The 25303-nt window shown below is 42.4% G+C and overlaps 1 protein-coding gene across 2 annotated transcripts; it reads left to right on the top strand.

The window, feature by feature from the left end:
* The first annotated feature begins 1008 nt into the window (after positions 1 to 1008).
* dgkq (diacylglycerol kinase theta) lies at positions 1009 to 24357 on the top strand. Of its 2 annotated transcripts, XM_022761313.1 has the most exons (23): positions 1009 to 1470; positions 4566 to 4645; positions 5734 to 5833; positions 7351 to 7436; positions 8997 to 9122; positions 9359 to 9506; positions 10407 to 10469; positions 10581 to 10681; positions 11077 to 11291; positions 11840 to 11930; positions 13037 to 13088; positions 13356 to 13417; positions 13702 to 13852; positions 14059 to 14097; positions 14235 to 14350; positions 14822 to 14973; positions 16116 to 16264; positions 16339 to 16517; positions 17342 to 17442; positions 17529 to 17675; positions 17765 to 17876; positions 18877 to 19029; positions 20378 to 24357. In XM_022761313.1, the coding sequence occupies exons 1-23, from the start codon at positions 1245 to 1247 to the stop codon at positions 20477 to 20479; spliced, it is 2751 nt and encodes a 916-aa protein (XP_022617034.1). In that variant the 5' UTR covers positions 1009 to 1244; the 3' UTR covers positions 20480 to 24357. The 2 variants fall into 2 exon arrangements, with proteins under 2 accessions (XP_022617034.1, XP_022617035.1); XM_022761314.1 differs by lacking the exon at positions 10407 to 10469.
* The last annotated feature ends 946 nt before the right edge of the window (positions 24358 to 25303 follow it).

Genomic DNA, 25303 nt, shown 5'->3' with positions numbered 1-25303 from the left:
CCAGGCTGTTTATCACCAGACAACAGGAAGGATCAAACAGTGCATAAACACATACAGGCTACATACATCCAAACACACCAGACATAGTGAGGAGAGGTGGGTGAAGCAAGAGAGGAGGGAAAGAAGAAGAAAAGAAAGAGGAAGGAAATATGAAACACGTTGGTGAGGAAACGACTGATGTGTTTTAAGAGACTGAAGAACCTCAGAAATAAGGGAAGAAAGGAAGGAAGGGAGGAAGGGAAGGAGACAAGGAGACGGGATGAAGGGGAGGGAGGAGGAGTAAATCAGTGTTGGAGACTCTGACGCGGAAGAAGAATCAACCTCTGAGAAGGAAGAAGGAACCGAAATGAAAGCAGCCGCCGTAGGTCCGGGTTCACACTTGTTGATTAATGTTTATATCCAGTCCTGAGGCCGAGTCCTGGACGTCTTCCCACCCGGTTCGTAGTGTGTTTGTCCCGGGTCCTGGAGCTGCTGGTTTCAGGCTGCATGGCTGGCTGACAGACAGACTGTGGTTGTTGCTGGACGCTTTCTCTCATCTCTCATCCGTGTCACGGTCTTCACACCGCCTCTTCATCATTTCATCTTTTATTCATCCTGCTTCCCCCGCGGGAAACCCCGGGAATCACACGGAGGACGGCGCCCTCTTCCCCGTGCAGCCCCGCTGGGTGGCACCGCTGTCTCCGCGCGGAGGGACTCTGATCTCGGCGTGGTGGACGACCTCTTCACCGTGAGAAGACGACGTCGAAGGTTTGAAACCCGGACACTGCCTCCTCCCGCAGCACCGGGGCTGTATTTAAGAAGCTGGATACACGGTTAATATTTCAGGAGGTGGGTATTTAGCAAGACTGTGAAGCGGGAAGCTCCGAGAGACACACCGACCGTGGCGCCCTCTCCGCCGGGCAGCACCACTGGGTGGCACCGCTGGGTCCAGCCGGGGGGATAAGTCCTGTTCGCGGGTTAGCAACGTCACATTTACTGGATCTCGTCTAACTAATCTCGTCTGGATCACGACGTCGTGACCGGTGAGCCCGCTCCGTCGTTCTGAACCCGGGTAATTAGCTTCTGAAGCGGAGAGAGCTCCGGGACACACACCGAGTACGGCGCCCTTCCGCCGGGCTGAGCCTCTGTGTCCGGCCCGGTGGTCTGTCTCACCACCGGGGTGGAATGTTTTCTAGACCTCCGGGCTTCTCTGCACCAGAAGTGAACCTCCCCACGCCCCTGTCGGTGAGCTCGTGCGGAGAGACATGGCGGACTCCGGTCGGGCCAGACCGGCGGACCCTGACGCCGCGGACAGCCGGACCGCGAGTCCTTTGACCGTGAGGAAGAGGACGCAGCAGTCTCCCGGGCTCCGGCCCAAGTACCACAGCTCTGCTCTGGGCCACTGCTTCAGGAAAGTCACCCTGACCAAACCCACCTTCTGCCACAGCTGCAGCGACTTCATCTGGGGTCTGATCGGCTTCCTGTGTGAAGGTAAGTCTGTTCGAGACACACCACAAACCTGTCAGAGCTACACCTGAATCTAGTCCCACCGGGAACCGAACCACCAACCCTTGCTGCTGTGCTGGTGCCTTGCTTTACTGCAGGTGTGTGTGGTGTCAGGTGGGCTGTCAGACATTTTAACTGTCACCTGCACATTAAACAGGCGGATGTTGATCCTGTGACGTAGAGCTGATGTCACAATGAGACCAGACCTGATCCAACAGTCAGGATCAGCTGTAGGTCCGAAACTTCATCCAGACTGAGAACGATGTGTTCAGAGTCAGGATGGAGGTGGACCTGGACCAGGAAGGCCTCTTTTCCTTTCCTTTCCTTTCCTTTCCTTTCCTTTCCTTTCCTTTCCTCTCCTTTCCTCTCCTTTCCTCTCCTTTCCTCTCCTTTCCTCTCCTTTCCTTTCCTTTCCTTTCCTTTCCTTTCCTTTCCTTTCCTTTCCTCTCCTTTCCTCTCCATTTCTTTCCTCCTTTCCTTTCCTTCCTTTCCTCCTCATTTCCTTCTCACTAAGCCCCAACTTAATCATGAATTCAACAGGCAAACTGACGAACACACCTCTCTGCCCAGTAACACACTGTGTTCGTGTGCGTGTGTGTGTGTGTGCGTGTGTGTGTGTGTGTCTGAGTAGGTGTAAAGTGTCTGTTGCACAATTCGAGCTACAGTCTAGTTGTGATTTACTTCCTCTGGTCGGCATGGCAACAGGAGACTGGCAGGGATGCTCTGTGCTGGAAGAATGTGTGTGTGTGTGTGTGTGTGTGTGTGTGCGTGTGTGTGTGTGTGTGTGTGTGTGCGTGCGTGCGTGCGTGCGTGTGTGTGTGAGCAGAGACACGATCATCATCCTCACTGCATTAAAAGCTGCAGCAGAACAAAACAAAGCAGCGTCCTGTAGAGGCTCAGCTGGATTACACAATGTTTCTTCTTTAAGCTGTCACTTGGATTAACATGAACCTGTGATGTCATCAAAGTGCTTCATCTGTCTGGGAATATTCCCACGGTGATAAAACACCAGACTCTTCATCATTTATGTTTCCTGAACCAGAAGCTACAGATCCAGGTGTGACGGAGGATAAACCTGGTTCATCTTGTATGTCAGCAGATGTTTCTTTAAAGGAGCTGTATGCATGTTTATGGTAACGCTACATAGCTAACGTTAGCATCATAAGCCTTTTACTTTACAACTGTTCAGCCAAGAGCCGGGAACAGAAGAAGCCAGACAGGCTGAAAATAAACCTGCATGTCAGACTGACTCACCTGGAAGAGAAAACAAAGGCAGGGAAAGTATTATTGTGAAAATCCACATTAGTCTTCCTGCTCAACGAGGGTTAGCACTGAAACCTGACTGGGTTTAACTTCCAGCTCAGTGGTTCATCATCCTTTTGTACTTGTCTGTTTGTGACCAGGTGAACAGGTACACGTTGAGTAACCGAGTGACTGATAAAAAAGAAGGTAGAAGGAACAATAAGACGGATTTTATTAGCATTCTCTTCATCTATAATAATCAGTGTACAGGTTTCTTCAGTACAGCACAGTGAGAAGAAATGAATAAATAAAAAAGACATAAAACAAAACAAAGATGGTAAAGCACAAGTATCAGGAGTTTATCAGGAGCACAGAACAGTTTATAATGAACATTATAATCTTCATGAAGGAGGAGTTATTACAGGACTGTTGTGTGTAGGTGGGTGTACCTGTATCACCCATCATTACTCATCATCATATACAGTAGTGTGCTGTTGTTGCTTGTCATTGAGCCTTCAGTTGTATTTAATGATGTATTTACAGCTCTGTCACAGAAAGGTCTCAAACTCACGGTTGTGAATATAAGAAGGTTGTGACGTGTTCTCACATCTTTAAAAACACCAGAGGCAGTTGTGTTTTCTTCCTTCTAGCATGATGCTGAACGTTAGCAGAAGCTAAGTTGGTATAGTCCCTTAGCAACAGTGTTATAGCAACTTAAACCTTGTGAATAATAAACACGTTACTCATGTTACTAGAACCTCAGGAGTTTCATTTAAAGGCAGAATTATCTGCCAGGAAAACTATCGTTAGCTAGCTAATGTGTGAACCTGCTAACGCTGCTAGTTCCTGAAACTATTAAACAAAACAAAATAATAAAATGCTGTAGATAGATATATACTTTATTTATCTATGAATATTAAACAGATTGTTATAATTAACCAGTATTGCTTTACCTACTTAATACTGTAAAACATGTAGGCTACAGTATTTGTTCATGATGAGTCAGCAGAATTTCTTTGCATGCTAGTATTAGCTTACTTTACCTCCCATAGCTATTAACAACACAGATGTGTTGTTTGACAGCCAAATATCTTTTTTTCATTTTTTCATTTTAACTTTGTTCATATAAAAAACAAACACAGTTGCATTATTACTAATATTTTCTTCAGTTAGCAAACAGTGTGAATGAAGCTAATGTTTTAGACTTAGTTGTAGAAATTTCACATTTTGTTTGATGTTTAGCAGGTGAAGTGTTTAAAACATTCACCATCTTAGCTTAGCGTGTTAGCATGCTAACATTTGCTAATGAACACATTATTTTAGCCAGTTTAGGAACCTGTGTATGTGTCATTCTCTGGACATTGTTTATGACAGTAAGCCTATTTATTTTATCTGTATTGTATTATTGTTTACATGTTGCCAGGTCTCTTAAAAAAGAGATTTAAATCTTTAATTTCTTGAGACTTTTATCTGATTCAACTTAAATTATTCAAACATTTCATCCAACCTTTTCATAAGGTTACCTCTTATTTCATGTTATTTATTACATGTCTCATATTTGTGGACATATGTTTTTTATTTTTTTTATAACCCTAATCAATAATAATCACTTCTTCAGTTTTAGTTTGATTTGTAGTTCTCTTTGTTCTGACTGAGTTTAAGTGGCAGGTTTCAGGTCATGTGTTGTCATCTGCAGCAGAAGCTGATAGTGATGTAATCTAACCACCTGAACAGCCTGAAGGTCAGAAGTGTGGTGGATCTGTAGGGAATTGAACCTCCCACCCTGACAGTGTCAGTGCCTTACTCAGTGGTGTCTGTCCTCTCTGTCTCCTCCTCAGTGTGTAACCTGATGTGTCATGAGAAATGCCTGAAGACGCTGCGATCCGTTTGTTCCTGCATGACTCCGTCTGTCGTCCAGGTGAGTAACAAACACACTGACACTCTGTTTATTGATCAGCACTGATCACTGAGCCTGACTGGCTGCTGCACCGATCAATAACCCAACAAGTTGTTTCTTCCTCACCTGTTCTCTGAGGAAATATGAACCTGTGAGCATATGTGATTCACCTGCCAACAGCAGCAAAGAGATGAGATTCATTATTTCTTTATTATCTTTCTGACGACACAGTGAGTCTGGTTTGACTTTTAAAAACTCAGGTTGTTTTTTCTTCATGTCATTCCAACTCGTTATCAAAATGAACTTGAGATGAATCACTGTCAGACGACGTCCACATCTGTCAAACCCCTGATCCAGATCTGTTGTTGTTGTGATCAGTGTAGAACAGTGTATGGCATTTACAGCGATGGAGCATTTAGAGAGAGAGATTCTTTATTTAATACTCAGCAGAAAACCTGTAACTAAATGTACTACATGCTTTATAATGTGGCCTATGATGTCATATTGTGTTCCTGTAATCTTAATCTTAAATCAGAGAATAAATAAACAAGATTAAGGTTAACACTGTTTAGCATTTGTGTATATATATATATATATATATATATATGTATATATATATATTTGTACTGTATATATTTATTTTTCTTTTTTCTTTAGTGGAGTACTCAAGTACAGATCAAAATGTGTCTGAGAGTTAGTGTCAAATGTTAATTAATGTAAGTCCGTCTGTGATCACGCTCCACGTCGCCTCTATATTCTGATGTGTTTTGGTGAAGTGCAGCTGCAGGCCCCCCCAGTTCAGAGGCCCCCCCAGTTCAGAGGCCCCCAGCCCCGTCACCCTGTGTTTGATGTTAACATGTTGTTATGTAACGTGTGGTGATGATGTTTCAGTAACGTGTTGTGAACCATCCTAACCGTCTGCTGAGCCTCGATATGACACTGACCAGTTAATGAAAAGCTCCATCTTGTAGTATATTACATAGGGACTTTGTAGGGGACTATTTTTAGCAGCGCTGCAGTGAGTGTTTGTGGCAGAAGGATGTGAAACAGCGTGTTGATGTAACACATGTTGATAACGTGATCGTGAGTGTGTGTGCTGCCCCCTGCAGGTGCCTGTGGCTCACTGCTTCGGTCCAGCTGCTCAGAAGAAGCGTTTCTGCTGCGTCTGCAGGAAACAAACGGAGGGAAACACGGCGCTGCGCTGTGAAGGTCAGACCAGTACCACAACCAGTTAGACCAGTTCCATCAGCATCTCACATGAAGCAACCAATCAGAACACGGCTACAAACTGACCAATCAGAATGCAGCTACACACTGACCAGTCAGAATGCAGCTACAAAACGACCAACCAGAACACAGCTACAAACTGACCAATCAGAACACAGCTACAAAACAACCAACCAAAACACGGCTACAAACTGACCAATCAGAATGCAGCTACACACTGACCAGTCAGAATGCAGCTACAAAACGACCAACCAAAACACGGCTACAAACTGACCAATCAGAACGCAGCTACACACTAACCAATCAGAACGCAGCTACAAAATGACAAATCAGAACGCAGCTACAAACTGACCAATCAGAACGCAGCTACACACTAACCAATCAGAACGCAGCTACAAAATGACAAATCAGAACGCAGCTACAAACTGACCAATCAGAACGCAGCTACACACTAACCAATCAGAACGCAGCTACAAAATGACAAATCAGAACGCAGCTACAAACTGACCAATCAGAACGCAGCTACACACTAACCAATCAGAACGCAGCTACAAAATGACAAATCAGAACGCAGCTACAAACTGACCAATCAGAACGCAGCTACACACTAACCAATCAGAACGCAGCTACAAAATGACAAATCAGAACGCAGCTACAAACTGACCAATCAGAACGCAGCTACACACTAACCAATCAGAACGCAGCTACAAAATGACAAATCAGAACGCAGCTACAAACTGACCAATCAGAACGCAGCTACACACTAACCAATCAGAACGCAGCTACAAAATGACAAATCAGAACGCAGCTACAAACTGACCAATCAGAACGCAGCTACACACTAACCAATCAGAATGCAGCTACAAAATGACCAATCAGAACACAGCTACAAAATGACCAATCAGAAAGCAGCTACAAAACGACCAATCAGAATGCGGCTACACACCGACCAATCAGAATGCAGATAAAAACTGACCAATCAGAATGTGGCTTTTCAAAATAAAAGGTACAAAGTCCTTCACATTAAAAAATAAAAGCAAGACTGAATATAATAATAATACTAATGTTTTAAATCTATCATTATATTAAGTCATCGTCCTGTTTCTTATCGATTCAGTATTTTAGACTTTTATCTCATTTCTTTATTGTTTGTCCTCAGTTTTATTTTGTAAAGCACTTTGTAACTGTCTTTTGATATATAAATAAAGCTTATTATTCTTATTATTAATATAAAAACAAACAACAAAAAGTCCAGTAGCAGTTCAGCAGCTGCTGATCAGACTGTTGATCACAAACTGTTATAAAGTCAGTGATGAAGACGAGACTCAGACTCAGCACAAACACTTTATATGAAACTATATCGACACACTGTAACTGGAACCTGCTGTGTTTTGACCTGTGAGTGAACCTGTGACCTTTGACCTCACATTCCTGACATGAGCTGTGACTCAGATGACACTGATGTCACTGATATGTGTGTGTGTGTGTGTGTGTTTCAGTGTGTGAGCTACATGTCCATGCTGACTGTGCTGCCTTCAGCTGTGCCGACTGTCGCAGATGTCACCTGGACGGGACTCTGGAACAGGTGAGAATGTCTTCATTAAAGAAAACTCACTGACCCACAATACACCACACACACCCACGCCTCTGTACACCTGAGGCAGAATAATGACATTCACATCACAGGTCGTCTCACACAGGTGTGACCAGGTGTTTAGTCTCACACTGATCCACACAGACATCTGCACACAGCTGGTCACAGATCACAGTCAGAGTCTGTCTTCAGTGTCTCCCTCCACTATGACCTGAAGACAGGTGTGTATATAGTTCAACCAATCAGTTTACAGCTCTATTGTAACAACTATAAACATGCACCTGCTTCACCTGGCTGAAGAGGTCCAGGTGCTGTCTGATTGACTGTGCTGGTCACATGTGTTTTTTTTTTTTTTTTTTTTTTTTTTTTTAAAGTATATTTTTTTGGGCTTTTATGCCTTTAATGGACAGCACAGTGGAGAGAGACAGGAAACGGGGAGGCAGAGAGAGGGGGAATGACATGCAGTGAAAGGCCGTCCGATGCGGGATTCGAACTGGGGCCGACTGCAGCGAGGACTGTAGCCTCTACACATGGGGCGCCTGCTTAAACCACGACGCCACACGACGCCCCGGTCACATGTGTTTGTTGAGCATGTGATGAGTCATCAGTCGACAGGTGTAAATCACATCAGGTGATTAACCAGTGACACAACAAACACAGAGGCTCTTTGTGTGTGTGTGTGTGTGTGTGTGTGTGTGTTTGTGTGTGTGTGTCTGTGTAGTGTCAGATTAATGACTAATGTGATTCAGAGTTACTGTATTGATCACAGCTCAGTCTGACTGATCATGTGACACCTGCTGCCATCACGTCGTCTTTAATCAAACACTTCCTGTGGTGAGCAGTAAATTAAGAGGTCTGCTGTTAGTTCTGTGTGTGTGTGTGTGTGTGTGTGTGTGTGTGTGTGTGTGTTGATCTGAGCTGATTGATCAGTTCCAGTCATTGATTAAAATCAGTACAGTGGAGCTGAGAGCTCCTGTAGATGATGATGGGAGTCAGGAGAGCAGCAGCAGAGAGACTGGGTCAGACTGGTCCTGCTCTCAACGCAGCAGCAGTTATCAATAACTAACCAATACGTTCAGTCGGTGCGTCAGATTTCTGTCAGTGTTGAACTCCGTGTGTCTGAGGCGTCGACTGAAGACGTCAAACACGTGATAGATCTGAAGGGTCAAAGGTTCATCTCTGAACCAGAGCTGTGACTGAAGATGATTTCCATCATCAATGAATCTGCTGGTTGTTTTTTTACTGAATTAATTATTTAGTTTATGAAACATCATAAAGATGATTTAAAAACCAGATGTCTTGTTTTGCTCGTCCTGAAATATTTGGCTTTTTCACCATTTTTGCTGAAACAATTAAATGATTATAAAAATAAAAGTTTCCAATAATTTTTGTGTTGATTGACGAGTCGTTTCAGCAGCTGTCAGTAAACTGCACACTGCGTCGAGAGGGAGGTTTAAATAAAGAAGTGTGTCACATGAACCTCTCACTGTTCTGTCAGTGTGATACAGAACAGAGCCGCTGGCTCACAGGATCTGCTTTCTGTCGCTGCAGGATACGTTTCCCCACCACTGGAGGGAGGGGAACCTGTCGTCAGCAGCCAGGTGTGAGGTGTGTCGGCGTTCCTGCGGCTCGTCCGACGTCCTGGCGGGGATGAGGTGCGAGTGGTGCGGCATCATGGTGAGAACCAATCACAGCGTTCTACAGGATATGAGGTCACACCTCACCTGTACCTGGTTTCTGTTCCTGTTTGACGTTTCCTCTGGACGAGGTCTCAGCTTCAACATCAAGAAAAACATTTGAAAAGAAAAGTGAAGATGATGAAAGAGAAAAATCCTCCATCAACACATTACATTTATGTGTGTGTGTGTGTGTGTGTGTGTGTGTGTGTGTGTGTGTGTGTGTGTCGTCTGCAGAGCCATGCAGCGTGTTACCTCAGCGTGCCACCAGAGTGCACTCTGGGACGTCTGCACCGCATGCTGCTGCATCCGGCCTGCGTCCGCCTCGACTCCAGAAACTTCAGCAAGATGCACTGTTACCGCATCACAGAGAGCCACGAGCTGGGTACAAACACACACGCACGCACACACGCACACACACACACACACACACACACACACACACACCTCTGAACCACATCCTCTGACACAGAGCGGGTGAGAAACACTCGTCTCATTTCCTGAAGTTTCTCTGGAACTCAGCATGAAGTTTTTTCACCAAAGATGAAGAAACTTTCTGTTTTTAACAAACTTTCACCGACGTTTAGAGTCTGAGTCTCTGAGTCTGAGTCTCTGAGTCTCTGCAGCTTCTTTTAAAGGCTCAGTTCACAGTGAGGTCTGTGGATAGTCCACAGTCACTGTTGTCATCACCACAGACTGAACTCAGATCTCAAAACCAGTCAATTAAAGACAAGATACAACACAGTCTTTATTTATTTTATTTATTTAACCCTTTAAACTTTATTTCCAAGGGTTAGGGTACTAAACTAAATGGTCTTTGAAGTTTAGGTTTCATTTCTCCGTCAGAGGAAAACGCAAAAAGAAAAAACACAACTTCAATCCATCAAATGAAACCGAAACAAAAAACGACATGATATAATTTAAGACCTTAGACTTAAAAACAGACTGTATTATATAACAATACAAGATTAAGATCCTTTTTTCTATTCTAAATTTCTGTGGGTCCAGGTGGGCGGGGCTTGGTGACTGCTTTGTTGTGACATCACAAAGTTCCAGAAGTCCTGACGGCTGGTTTTAAGGCTCAGTTTCTGAATACAGGCTGTGTGCATTTCTCTGTGGACTGAGGCTTTGATACTTTCACAGTATTAATATAGAAGCTAGAGCTGATCTATAATCACACTACACATGGACACAGACCTTTACACTGGAGGAGCTTTAATGTGTGTTGATCAGGACGCTCTGGACATGTCAAGTAATGTGACTGTTTCCCTCCATGTGTCTGCAGATAACTCAGATGACGCCGATGCTGCTGTGTCTAAAGACGGTCAGCTGACGGCTTCAGAGTCAGGTCCGTTCACTCACACTGAATCTCTGCATCCTCCATTTTCCATTCAGAGATTTTAGCAGCTGACCTCAGACAGAATGCCGAGCCTGAATGTGTGTGTGTGTTTGTAAACAGGTAAGCAGTCTCTCAAGGTGTTTGACGGTGATGATGCAGTCAAGCGGAGCTACTTCCGACCGGTCTCCATACTTCGAGCCACGAGGAATGAAGACGTGGTGGTGAGAGACCACACACACACACACACACACACACACACACACACACACACACACACACACACACATTTGAACTACTGTCAGTTCTACATATACTAAACAAGCTGTCTTTCAAAATAAAAGCAGGCAATTATAATTCTGTAGAAGCAGCATTGAACTGTTGAATTAAAGCACAGACAGTTTCCAGTGTAAAATACCTGGGAGCCTGATTCAGCCCTGAGTTTTGCCTCTCAGGAACCACACACCTGTCCTCACCTGGTGAATTGCATTCGTTCATTCATTCATTCATTCATTAAAGAATTTAATATGAACATTTATCACTGATCACGAACCTAGATAAACCTCAGTCAAACCTCAGGGTTCAGGTCTAACGCTGCAGTACCTGTGTTGTCCTGCAGGAGGCGGCACTCAGGGCCTTCTACCTTCCCGATGACCCTCAGGACTATGAGCTGCAGGAGGTTGGAGGCCTGCAGCGTTTCCACAGCGACGACATCCTTAACCGCAACGGCGGTCCGGACAACAGAAGCTCTCTGAGGGACGGAGGCGACTCCTGGCTGCTGAGGGCCAAACCCAGAGAATCTGAGGTCATCAAGGTGCACGCTGGCTGGCCCAGGTGAGGCATGCTGGGAGGTGGAGTTCAGTGGGGGATCAGAAATGATCGACATTTCATACTGTGGGAAAATTTTACAACGTTTTTCTTGTAACTAAAAAATACAAAAACAAATATATCGGGGTCCAAGCAGCTCGCAAGCATTTAAATACCATATGTATGAAGGGCTTTTGAATTTTTGCTGAATCAGGACTTACGTCATCTGGGGATAAAAATATAAAAAGATGATTAAAAACAACGATAACAGAAAAAAAGACGATTAAAGAAGAAAAAGACGATTTGAAAAAGGTGATTTGAAAAGGACAATTTAAAAAAGATGAAAAGACGATTAAAAGAATACTATTAAAAAAGTTAAAAAGTTGATTAGAAAAGACGATTAAACAAGAAACAGACAATTAAAATATACGATTAAAATAAATAAAAGTACGATTAAAAAATAAAAAGATGATTAAAAAACACGATTTATAAAAGAAAAAAAAGACAATTAAAAAAGACAATAATGATGATTCCAGTTTGATCATGATCTCATCTGTTTGTTTGTTTGTTTTCAGGTTGGCTGCAGCTTTCATCTGTGTCTCCATCTCAAAGAGCAGCACAGCATCTTCAGTTCTCACTGAGGTCCTCGGAGAACTGGACAGACAGGTAGAAACCAGGAAGCATGAGAACAGACGTGAAGTTTAGACCAGAAAGCTGTAAAGACCTCCTCCAATGAAAATCCAGTGTTTAACCTTGTTAATGTCCATATGATGTTGTTATATCATACAGACACATGATGATGAAATCATCATCAACACCATGATTGAGTGTTTCCACCTTGAACTGCAGTGAATCAATGACAGTCTCATAAACACAGATTCAGACAGCCAGGGTGTCATACGTCACAGACCTCAGGAACCAATCCTGTCCACCTGTGGGGATGGGGGGTGGGGCTAAATACACCTGAAACCTTGTCAGTACAGAGAGAGAGAGTTAGCAGTAGCACAACCGCTAACACTGTGTCAGTTACTGCCAGTTACAAGCTAACAAACAACATAAACAGAGAAAAGATGCTAACTACACAAACCGTTCTGAAATGATGCTAACTACACTAACCGTTCTAAAAATATGCTAACTACGCTAACAGTTCAGAAGAGATGCTAACTGTGTCAACCATCATGAAAAGGTGATAAGTACGCTAACCAGTCGTAAAAGATTTGAACTATGCTAACTGTTATGAAAATATGCTAACTGTGCTAACTGATTTGATAAGATGCTAACTGTGTTAACCATCATGAAAAGATGATAACTACGCTAACCATTCTGAAAAGATAACTGTGCTATCTGCACTGAAAAGGTGCTAACCATTCTATAAAGATGCTAACTATGCTATCGGCTCTGATCCGTCTGCTAGTCTCTGGTTCTGGTCTTAACAGACTCCTCATGTGAGTCTGGGTCTGAGTCTCTCCGATGTTTCCTCCTCTAACCATCTTGATACTCTCTGCTCTTTCACCTGTCCACCTGGAGCAAGCAGGTGGTGGGCGGGGCTCAAGGCCTGATCCAGGTTTCTGAATCAGGAAGTAAGACGAGATGAAAACATGTGAAACTAAGTATGAATCACAGCAGAGGATTTTAAAACACGTCAGTTTTTAGTTTGAATATAAAGTTTGAATATAAAAGGTGGAACCTGCTCGAGGCGTAAACAGTAGCTGCAGAAGTTTTAATTAATGAATTAAATGAGTATTAATGAGTTGTTAATGATGATGTTTCAGGAGGACGTGTCCAGCTTCAGTCTGATGGAGATCTGGATGAGCAGCAAGCAAGGTGAGCTCAACCACGAAAACACCAGCGTAACCCTTTAAATCCACACAGCTGATTGTCCTCATCATCTTTGTGACATCACATCATCACGTGATAATAAAGAAAAGTGACCAATCCTATGACAGCAGGTGACACAACAGAGTGAAGACTGAGTCTGTGTCACATCAGCATCCCATAATTTACCCACAGGCCAGTTACAGACTTTGAATAGTTCAAAGGTCAAAGGTGCAGCAGGTCAGAGGTCATGACCTTTGTGTTTGCGTCCCTCAGTGCAGAGACAGATACTGACGCCTCAGGAGAAGGTTCTGGACAAACTGCAGGAGATCAGGAAGGTGAGCGACAGAACCTCCTCACACTGTGTGTGTGTGTGTGTGTGTGTGTGTCATGTGTCTGTTGTATCTGTTGTGTGTTGTTGTGTATTGTTGTGTCTGTTGTGTCTGTTGTGTTGTTGTGTGTCTGTTGTGTATGTCGTGTGTCTGTTTAGTCTGTTGTGTGTTGTTGTGTCTTTTGTGTGTCTGTTGTGTGTCTGTTGTGTGTCTGTTGTGTGTTGTTGTGTGTTGTTGTGTCTGTTGTGTGTCCATATTAAATGATTCCTCTGTTGTGCATTATTTCCCAGCTGTCTTTGCGTCAGATGAATCAGACGCGTTTCTACATTGTGGAGAACAGGAAGTGGGCGGTGCAGGTGAGCCTGCTGATTGGAGGGCTGCCCCTCCTGCTGACCAGAGAGGAGTACGCCCATCTGATCCAGGAACACCTGACCATCAAGAGTGAGTCAGTCCTGGACCAAATATATTCATTATTCATTTATTCACATGTTCACAGGCTCATGGTTTTCATCAGGTTTGATGAAGTGTAAGTGAGTCTTTGAGTATAAACATACTTATATATATATATATGTTTGTGTGTCAGGATGAACCTCTTCACTTCCAGTCTCTAACCCCTCCCCCCTCTGTTTCTCTCTCTGTCTCCTCAGGTCATCTGGTCAACATCAGCCACCACTACCCCAGTCAAGGTGAGAAACGGTTGTCATGGAAACCGCCCTGATTTTAAGGTTATGTGCACTGCAGAGATAAAAATCTATCTCTCTATCATGATGTCATCCTTCTCTGTGTGTGTGTGTGTGTGTGTGTGTGTGTGTGTTGTGTTCAGGTGCGGTGGGGTTGCAGATCTCATGTTTCTCTGAAGCAGAGAGGATCTACATGTTGGCTAAAGACACATCTGTCAACAGCAAGATGCTTACATCCCTCGTCATCCCAGAGATCATGGTAACACACACACACACACACACACACACACACCTTTAACAAGACTTTTTACATTTGTAATTACTGTAGTTTAATTTTTATTTGATGTCAAACATGTGTCCCCACATGTCCACATAAAGACACATGGATCATCTGTTAAAACACGCAACACATACACTGCTTCTAGTTTAGTTAGTTTAGTTAGTTTCTTTAGTTTAGTTAGTTATTTCAGTTAATTTCTTTAGTCAGTTTCTTTAGTTAGTTGTTGACATGAAGCAGCTGCTACAGTTTCACCTGTTACAGATCTTTTTCCTCGTCATTCAGACTTTCTTCAGATTATTAATGTTCCAGATGTTCATCATCATATTAACAGTAAACATGTGTCTGTCTCTTTATTCTGTTTCCGTCTGTGTCCAGGGGACACATCAGATGAGCACATAACTTCACCCCATCCTCTGACATTAACCCTTCAATGTTGTCTCTGTCTCTCAGCTCAACAGTCTGGGAGAAGACGTCTGTCCCCTGCTGGTCTTCGTCAACCCAAAGAGTGGAGGACTGAAGGGACGCGAGCTCCTCTACAGCTTCAGGAAGCTGCTGAACCCTCACCAGGTCTTTGACATCTCCAACGGAGGTCCGCTGGCTGGGTGAGAGACATGGACACTGTGAGGGGACGGACTGAGAGTCCTCAATCAGAGTAGAGGATAAATGACTGAGTGTGTCATGTGATCACAGACCAGGTATCAGACTGTTACAGAAACTGCAGGGACAAACTTTTTTTTATCTACAGATTTGTTTCTTTAAAGGATTCAGTTTTATTTATTTTTTTAACAACATTTAATTTAATGGTTAATTTTCTTTTTGTAGTTGATGAGTTCTTGGTTTCATTACATTTGTTTTGGTTAAAAATCACCAAATCAAAAATTCATACATAAGAAAATAACATCAAACTACAGGTAAGTTCTTTTTTCTAATCCATTAGACAGAGGCCAGAACATGATCAAAGGCTAATTTGATTAATTAATAATGATTAATACTTTGTTCACGTGTCCACAGTCACAGATCATACATTTGACTGATTCACTGAACTGGTTATTCTTCTTCATATCACATCGTATGTGGATATTTCAGAGGTCTGTGAAGAGAACAACAGAAACTTTGGAACTTCCTGTCCGATTTTTTTCAAGATTAAAGCTCTCAATAGCTTTAAATAAAGCTTTGCTGCAACAAATTAAAAGGAACAAAAAAACAAACTTTCTTTTATTTCGTAGGTGATTCTGTGGCTAACTGTTGCCATGACAGAGATCTGTTTTAGATTTTGATTTATTTGTTTTGGATGTATTTTAGCAGCAGGTGCTGAGCACTGAGTGTTAGTGTCATTCACTCTCTACATGGATTGAAGTGCAGACAAGCTCATGTCTGATCTGCAGGGCTTGCAGACTGTAGAACATGTTCACATTGATAATCAACTCCTGACCTTAAAGCTCGGATCAATAATGTGTTTCAGAGCTGTTGTTTCACACCTCTGATGTACAACTCATTGATTAATTAGCTGTTTTCTGATTGGTTAATCCTTCCATCCAACCATTTTCTGCTGTTGTGTGTAATGATTAATTAATATTATTAGGATTTCTTGTCACAGTCACGTGATATAAATGTCAAGAACTCACCTTTAGGCTCTGTCAGGTGTGATGTTGAAACAGGTATTAAATGTAATATTCACACTGTCACCTGTTAAAAATCAATCAACACTCATCTCAGTCAAAGTGTCTCTTCTTCTGTGGTGCAGCCTCCACACCTTCAGGCAGGTCCCCAGGTTCCAGGTTCTGGTCTGTGGGGGTGACGGGACGGTGGGCTGGGTGCTGGGAGTACTGGAGGCTGTCCGACACAAACTGGTCTGTCGTGAGCCGCCCATCGGCATCGTCCCTCTGGGAACAGGTGAGACGCACACCGCCGGAGTTTTAACCTCATGTTTCAGTCGACAGGTGCTAAAGTCCGCTCCATCTCCTCAGGTAACGACCTGGCTCGGATCCTGCGCTGGGGGCCGGGTTACAGCGGCGAGGACCCCCACCACATCCTGGTGTCTGTGGACGAAGCGGATGAGGTCCTGATGGACCGATGGACCATCCTGCTGGATGCCCAGGACATGTCTGAGGACGGCAAGGACAACGGCTTCCTGGAGCCGCCAAAGGTGTGGTCCAGTCTGGTCCAGGTCCTGCAGGACCACCTTCTTCCTCACCATTAGGGCTCTGAGTGTGAGAGCAGGTTGTTTCCTGTGATGTCACTCATGATAAAGAGATTTACATTCTAAGTTCATATATCTGCACGGCCTTTTTTTCTCGACACAATCACAACCAGCGCTCTGTTTCAATAAACCTTAATATATCATTAATATTATTAATTATTATATTCATAAAGTGTTTTTTAACATCATCATTTGGTTTTTCCATATGTCCTTCCAAAATAAAGTGACATTTAATAAACACTCTAAGTTGATTAATATTCAATGAATCCACATCAGCAGCTTTGAAAAAAAATGTGTTCCCTAACAAAACAATTCAATTAATAAGTATTATTTTTCTGTGTAACATCACCTAAATCTGCAGGTTCTTTGACACATGAACAAATCTCATTTACACATGTGTATAGATTTACACACACACACGTGTAAATAAAAGTGCAACAATAATCCTCCGTTATACTGATGCACAAATATAAAACAAAACATTAAGAGAAAACATCACAGTGATAAAATGATTCAATAAAAAGCAGAAGACGGAGAGAGTCATGTTCTCCTCTCAGGTTTACAGTGTGTGTGGCAGCGATGTGCACGTAGTTCAGTTACTTCTCCATCAGCATCAGCCCTGTGCAGGTGTGTAGATGTGCACATGTTTAAACGTGCAGGTGTATAAACGTGTGGGTGTGTTAACCTGTGCCGGTGTGTGCAGATAGAGTCACATGGTCTCCCTGTACCTGTGAATGTGATCGTCTCTGTCTCGACTGTTTCTGTCTCAGATCGTTCAGATGAACAACTACTTCGGTCTGGGCATCGACGCTGAGCTCAGCCTGGACTTCCACCTGGCCCGAGAGGACGAGCCGGACAAATTCACCAGCAGGTAAGTTTACTGTAGTCCACTTCATGTTTCTGCATGTAAAGACCACATTTCCCATCAGCCCCTCTGCTTCCCGCCCCTCCCTACAGGTTCCATAACAAAGGAGTGTACGTGAAGGTCGGACTGCAGAAGATCAGTTACACCAGGAGTCTCCACAAAGAGCTGCAGCTACAGGTGGACACACACAACGTCCCCCTGCCCAACATAGAGGGGCTGATCTTCCTTAATATACCCAGGTAACACACACACACACACACACACAGATCTCATAGTAGAGGAAAAGTCTTTACATTCATTCTTTATGTGTGCGTGTGTGTGTGTCTAGCTGGGGTTCAGGTGCTGATCTCTGGGGGTCAGAGGTCGATGGTCGCTATGGGAAGCCGAGCATTGATGATGGTTTGCTGGAGGTGGTCGGGGTCACTGGGGTCGTCCACATGGTGAGACAAGTCTTCATTTTGGTTCATTCATTTTAATCTATTAATACAAATATTATAAAAATGTATGAGGTGTCAACAGCGACGCTCAATAAACAAATATATACAAACACACTTTTACCTACAGAATAAAAAGGGAGGAAACTAAAAGCCTCCTTACAACTCAAGGCAGAATAAACAGTTGGTTAAAGAAAAACAGGAATCACCTCCTCGTGGTCGTATCCCTCTGCCACTCAGACTAGTTCCAGTTTACTTCCTGTTAATCCAGAGTCAGAGAAAATATTAAACGTTTGTGTTAAATTTTTTTAACAGCACTTCTCCCTATGTAGTGACCATAGAGGAAGGAGGGAGTGATTTCATACACAGCCTTTGAGTCCAAGTGAATGTTTGAAGAGCTCTCGAGGTATCGCGTTCACAAGGTCAAAATCATGTTTTGTGAGGTCACACTGACCTTGACCTCTGACCTTTGACCACCAAAATGTAATCAGCTGATCCTCAAGTCCAAGTGAATGTTTTTATCAAATTTGAAGAAGTTCTGTCAAGACATTACTGAGATATCGAATCCATTTGAATAAGACGGACGGAGGACCTGAAAACAAAATGGCTGCTCTGACTGTCGCCGGGCGGAGGAATTAAAACGAGGTGGAAATAAGAAAATATATATAATGATACAATATGTGATTTCCAGATGTTCCTACTGTAATGAAGGAAGTCACTGATGTTTGAAAGTGATGGATGATCAAAGTGTTGATGATGACGACTGCCAGAAGGTTGAATTGAACAAGAACATCTGAACTCAAAGTCCACGGACTCACCTGTGTGTGTGTGTGTGTGTGTGTGTGTGTGTGTGTGTGTGTGTCTCTGTGTGTGTGTGTGTGTCTGTGTCTGTGTCTGTGTCTGTGTCTGTGTGTGCGTGTGTGTCTGTGTCTGTGTGTGTGTGCGTGCGTGCGTGCGTGCGTGCGTGCGTGCGTGCGTGCGTGCGTGCGTGCGTGTGTGCGTGCAGGGCCAGGTGCAGAGTGGCCTCCGATCTGGGATTCGTATTGCTCAAGGGAACTACATCAGGCTGACAGTAAGTAAACCCATACCTGTCCAGGTGGACGGAGAACCGTGGATCCAACCGCCGGGACACATCATCATCTCTGCTGCCGGACCAAAGGTTCGTCTTCTGTCTCTGTCTCTCTGTCTGTTTATTCCTTCATTAGGGATGATGTTAGGATCAATATCAGTTCGAATTCATCTCCTCATTGATTGGTTATGTCTTGAAGCAACAGTCAGGTGTCCATATGAACTGAGACAGGTGTCTCTTCTGTAACCATCCTGCTGCTCACACTTCCCTTCATAATGTCTTCCCATGGTTTACCTGTAGTTAGGTATACTCTCTTTGTTTCTGTGGTTTGTCGCCGTGTGTGATATTCTTGTGATTTTGTTTGTGAACCGGTTTGTTCTACTCTGTTTTCTACTCTGTGATCTACTCTCTGTGATCTACTCCCTGTGATCTACTCTCTGTGATCTACTCTGTGATCTACTCTCTGTGATCTACTCTCTGTGATCTACTCCCTGTGATCTACTCTCTGTGATCTACTCTGTGATCTACTCTCTGTGATCTACTCTGTGATCTACTCTCTGTGTTTTACTCTCTGTGATCTACTCTGTGATCTACTCTCTGTGATCTACTCCCTGTGATCTACTCTCTGTTTTCTACTCTCTGTGATCTACTCCCTGTGATCTACTCTCTGTGATCTACTCTGTGATCTACTCTCTGTGTTTTACTCTCTGTGATCTACTCTGTGATCTACTCTCTGTGATCTACTCCCTGTGATCTACTCTCTGTTTTCTACTCTCTGTGATCTACTCCCTGTGATCTACTCTCTGTGATCTACTCTGTGATCTACTCTCTGTGTTTTACTCTCTGTGATCTACTCTGTGATCTACTCTCTGTGATCTACTCTTTGTTCTACTTTCTGTTTTCTACTCTGTTTTCTACTCTGTGATCTACTGTGTGTTCTACTCCCTGTGATATACTCTGTGTTTTACTCTCTGTGATCTACTCTCTGTGATCTACTCTGTGTTTTACTCTCTGTGATCTACTCTGTGATCTACTCTCTGTGATCTACTCTTTGTTCTACTTTCTGTTTTCTACTCTGTTTTCTACTCTGTGATCTACTGTGTGTTCTACTCCCTGTGATCTACTCTGTGTTTTACTCTCTGTGATCTACTCCCTGTGATCTACTCTTTGTTCTACTTTGTGTTTTCTACTCTGTGATCTACTCTCTGTAATCTACTGTGTGTTCTACTCCCTGTGATATACTCTGTGTTTTACTCTCTGTGATCTACTTTCTGTGTTCTACTCTGTTTTCTACTCTGTGATCTACTCTCTGTGATCTACTCTCTGTGTTCTACTCTGTGTTTTATACCCTGATCTACTATGTGTGTTCTACTCTCTGTGATCTACTCTGTGATCTACTCTCTGTGATCTACTCTCTGTATTACTCTGCTGTCTTAAGGTCCGGATGTTGAGGAAGTCCAAGCAGAAGCAGAAGAAGTCTTCAGCCGGCCCAAAGGATGGACGTTCAGAGAGTCCCTCCTCTAGAGACGGAGGACACTGACCGACCCGCCTGAACATCACTGTTGTCCCACTGTTTACCTGCTTCCTGCTGCACCTGAGAAGCCGCTGTGGTGTGATGTCGCTCACGTGGCTTTGCAGGGACGACGATGCCGATCGGCCTGAAGGCTGAGGTTTAACTTTCACAGCCTGATTGTGGTGGGAGGAAAGACCGGGATCGCCTCAAGTTTGTCCCAGTCGGGATCACATTTCCGTCCTGCTGACTTAGCACTTACACAATTCACAACAACCATGGTTAATACTTAGCACCTGAAATTGACTATTTTACTTAAAACCCAAGATAGTAAGTATCTAATACACTCATAATAGAGTTTCTATAAAGACTGGGAAAGAGATGATATTGGATTTTGACAATTTCCCAGAATGGATAAGCTTCAGTTGAACAAAAAGAAAATGGAGAGGAGTATTTAACAGAAAAGGTTTCTGTCCAGATGTGACTGTATATGTTCAGTAAGTATCAGTATCAGTTGATATATTGTAAAAACTTTAGTTGTGAAAAATAATGTGCAGCTATAGAGTGATCATGACCTCCTCGTTAGTCGTTTTCTCTTCGCAAAATATGGAGAAACCGAATACTGAAGCACTCCTGGAGAGACTGACGGGCAGTTTTCTAAGAAGCTGCAAACACATTATGTTTTCTTCTTTTTCTCCTTCTTCTTCTGCTGGTGTGAAATCCTTTAGTAACATTGGTTTTCCAAATGTCAGAGAACAGCGTTGATGTTGTGGTGAAGCTCTCCAAAGCTAATGAACATGCAAAATCAAACAAGAAATCCCTGATTCTCTGAAACCACAGGGACCACTGAGCTGCATCAGTGTGTAGCACAAGTCAAGGGACTGATTAAAACTGCAGATAAACTGTAAAGCCTGAAGCACAGTTTGTATTTTAGTGAAGGGGAAGCTTTTCTTTGTTAATGCTTAGAGTTTGAAGAAGCTTTTACTTTGGCAACTACATCAACTGTGATGAGGATATGCATACATACATATATATATATATATATATATGTATAAAAGTGTATATAAGTCCTGCTGTCAATGCTGTGTCACCAAATTAGTTTGGCTTCAAATTATCACCTTGTATTAAAATTATTAACTTTTGCAAAGCAGATTACTTTGCACAAGATATAGATCTTACATGTACACATATTTATACATTATATATATATTATATACACAGACAGTGTTGTTGTGAAGGAAGATGTCTTGTAGTTAAAACATTTTTGTTCCTATTGACTACAATAGAAACTGTGCTGTTGCTTTACCCTGTATTTTCAGTATGCTAGCGTACACAGCTGATTTTCTTCCTTGTTTCTTCCAATAGCAGTTAGCCTTCTGTTGTGTTGTTGGAGCTTAAGTGCATTTTATGGAACAAGAGTATGAAGACGTGTCTGCGTCCAGTTTACTGAGCAGCAAACCCAGAATTAGAATCTGGTACCTCTCTGCTGGTGATGTTAAGTACCATTTAACAACAGAGAAGGACACAAACACTTCTCAATAAGCTGATGTGATGTTCACACTGGAAAATGTTAAAATGAGATTTCTTAAAGTGCCATCAGCAGTGCCCAAAACTAGCTAGAAAACAATCTATATTTAACTAGTGATGTTATTAGCCTTGCAGCACTTAGCTCGTAGGCTTAATCGAAATTCAAATTGTGAAGTAAAAGGAAGCAAAGACGAGAGTGAAATGTTGGAACAAAATGTGTCGCTGTGATAGAGTCAATGTGATAACAGTAAGCACCAGAGACTATCTCAAAACTAGCTACATTACCAGCTCGGCGAGCTAGTTGCTAAGCTAGCTTACAATTAAAAATGAAACTTAAACTCAATTAATTTTAGGAGGAAAAATAAATGAAGGGTAACTATTTACTAAAATGTTAAACTACCATTACTAGCTTGGTCAGCTAGTAGCTGGTTTGCTAAAAGTAGAGCCAAAACAAAACTGAACAAAACTCTGTTAATGTTTGAGGAACAAATACATTTGAGGTTATGAATTTGGTCAAATGTGATAACAAATGTGACACTTTACTATTACAGGACTTTAGCTAGAAGACTAGCTAAGCTAAACTAAACTAGCAACATTGCCAGCATGGAAAACTTGTTAGCTAGCAGACTAGCTAGGGTGCTAAATAAATAATAAATAAAAGTAAACAAGGGACATACTGCTCTCACTGCAATGAGTTCACCAATTCAAATTAATTTGATAAACTAAAGACATTGATAAATCAATAAAGGTAAAGAATATTGAATTCGGCCACTTGTTTGAGGGAATAATTTGTAATTTGAATATTACTGAACTGAACTTGAGACAAACGACTTGCATTCATTTATTTTGTTGTCAAAGGTTTATCAGAATATCACAAATCCATTATTGTGACCAGGCCCAACTTTCCACCATATTTCTGATTGTTGATGAGTGATTTCCCACCTTTTTATACCCTGAACAACGTGCTTCAGCTGCCAGTTCATCAGTTTCTACTCAGACAGAAACCTGAGGAGGATTTTACACCAGAGGTGCTTCGTCCACATTCCCAGAGACGCAGTGTAAAGACACAGCTGTTAAAGACAGTCGTGTCTCATGCTGAAGGTCCCAGCTCTTGATGTAGCCACAACAGTATTTAATCACTGTGCTTTGGTTGTAACATTTAGATTTTTTAAATTCTGCATTAACTGATTTATTTTGATGTTTTTTGGTGCTAGAAGAAACAGTCTGTTACAGCTCTGAGCTTGACTCGAGATCTGAGGATCCTGTTTTCATTCAAATCTTCAAACCAAAGTTCAGAGGCATCTTACGGAGGAGAAAAGCAGGAAGTGAATTTCTGAATGATCCTTAGGTGGTTTCATGTACTGGATGTAATGAACTATGATCAGAGTGAAGGTTTGTGGCTTTGAGTAAACAGAGGTCTGAGATCGACAGCTGATCCATCAGTGGCTGTTAGTTTGATTCTGCTGAGCTTCGTCTGCAGAGGAGCTGAAGCGTCTTGTACAGTTGACTCTGTGCGTGCTGACAATAGGACGTAGCTGTGAGTGCACAAGTATCAGATACTGTCAGTGTTTTATTACATGCATGAAGTACTGTAGAGCTGAGTGTTGTTTTACAGCTGTTTTATCTTCACTCACAAAGGCGAGTCAGTGCTTCAGCTGTTACACAACCACAACTGCTGGTGAGACTCGTTTTAAACACCTAACCATATTTAACTTCACATTCCTGCTGGTCATTTTCCAAATCCTCCAAAACCTTTGGGAGAATCTCCAGTTCCATGTTATATAAAATCAGTATGTGGACTTTAAATAAGTGGGTTATTTTTCAATTGGTTAATCCATCCCTCCGTTTATTCATCCATTTTCTCGAGGTCGTTTTTAATGAAGCATTAAAAACACTCTGTTGTTAAATAATTCTAGGTCACATCTTCCTCGCGGTTCTCATTGATCTTTGATCCTTCGACCGTTTGACCATGAAAAGATGTTGAACTGAACTCGTGGCGTCAACCTGCAGGAAATGTCTGTTGTCAAAAAGGCAAAATGACGTTGACTGTGATGGATTCAGTTTCTCTTCTCTTCTCTGCAAGTTGATTTTCATATAAAATCAGTCAGCTCTGAAGAGCGGAGCTGCGATTCACAGGAATAAAAAAGGAGTAAAAAAGTTAATGAAAAAGGCACAAAAGATCCTGAAGCTCATGTTCCACCACTGACGAGTTTCACCTGTTCAGACTCAACATTCAGGCTGAAGAGACGAATCCGAACTGATGTTGACAAAGCTCAACAAGAGAATCAACAGGCTTTTATTCTGAAACATTAGTTCTTCAAAGGTAGAAAGCAACACTAAAGCTCAAATATACATATAATAAAAAGAAGGAATCCAAAACAGCGAAGTGTCAGGGAATTATTCTTGACAGCAGAACGAGCTGAACACCAGGTTCAATGATGTTTCATGTACTTTCTTTAAGGTTTGTATTTGATGGTTACATTGAACATTATATGTGTTGAGTTCATCCACATATTCACTTCATTTAAAAACTAACGCATTCACTCTGTTTCACACTAAAACAGAGTGAATGTGTTTGAACTGGACTTCAGGTTCTCTGCTCCTCAGACAGCGACGACACTCAGTGAAAAAAGATTCCGTCATTTCATCAAATGGAAATAATCTACATTTCTGCTGCTAAATCTTCAGGCTGCGACAAACACACGGTATTTTCATTATTGATTAATGTGTCAATAATTTTTTCGATTAATTTTTTTGTGTATAACATCAAAAAGTTGTCTATAAAAATCATCTTTCAAATTAGTTTGACCAGAAATGTTCAGCTTAAGTTCAGTAGCTGCAGCAGAATCACTGTTTGTTTTTGCTTGGAAAAAAAAAACTGAAACTTTTAGTTATCAAAATAGTTATTTTTCTGTTCGATCTCCTGATCAATATAACTGATTATTTCAACTCTGCTTTGTTTTAAACGGATTTCCTCCAGATTCATCTCGACAGGTTTTATAAATCGAGTAAAAGACGGAAAACCTCAGTGAGGTGGTTTTATTCCGTCACAGAAGCCAACGTTGACTCTCATAATTAATGTGTCTGTTATTTTCTTCAATAATCGACTGATTGTTGAGTTGATAAAATGTCAGAAAGTCATTTTTCCCTGAGTGAACAGTCGAACAGTTTCCTGTCAGAGGGAACTGGAGAAACTGGAACCAGTGACGTTTAAAATGAATCAGTTATCAGCCCTTTAATTTTCTGTCAGTCATCTGGGCTGTGAAGTCTCGGCTGGTTGGTTCAGTGAGGGGGTCAGCAGGGGCCCAAGAACAGGGTTTGGTCCCG

This window comes from Seriola dumerili, unplaced genomic scaffold (assembly GCF_002260705.1).
Source record: "Seriola dumerili isolate Sdu_G_001 unplaced genomic scaffold, Sdu_1.0 BDQW01000398.1, whole genome shotgun sequence".
In the NCBI taxonomy this organism is placed as follows: domain Eukaryota; kingdom Metazoa; phylum Chordata; class Actinopteri; order Carangiformes; family Carangidae; genus Seriola; species Seriola dumerili.
Note: the sequence above shows the minus strand (reverse complement) of the source record. Positions and strands in the feature narration are given on the sequence as shown.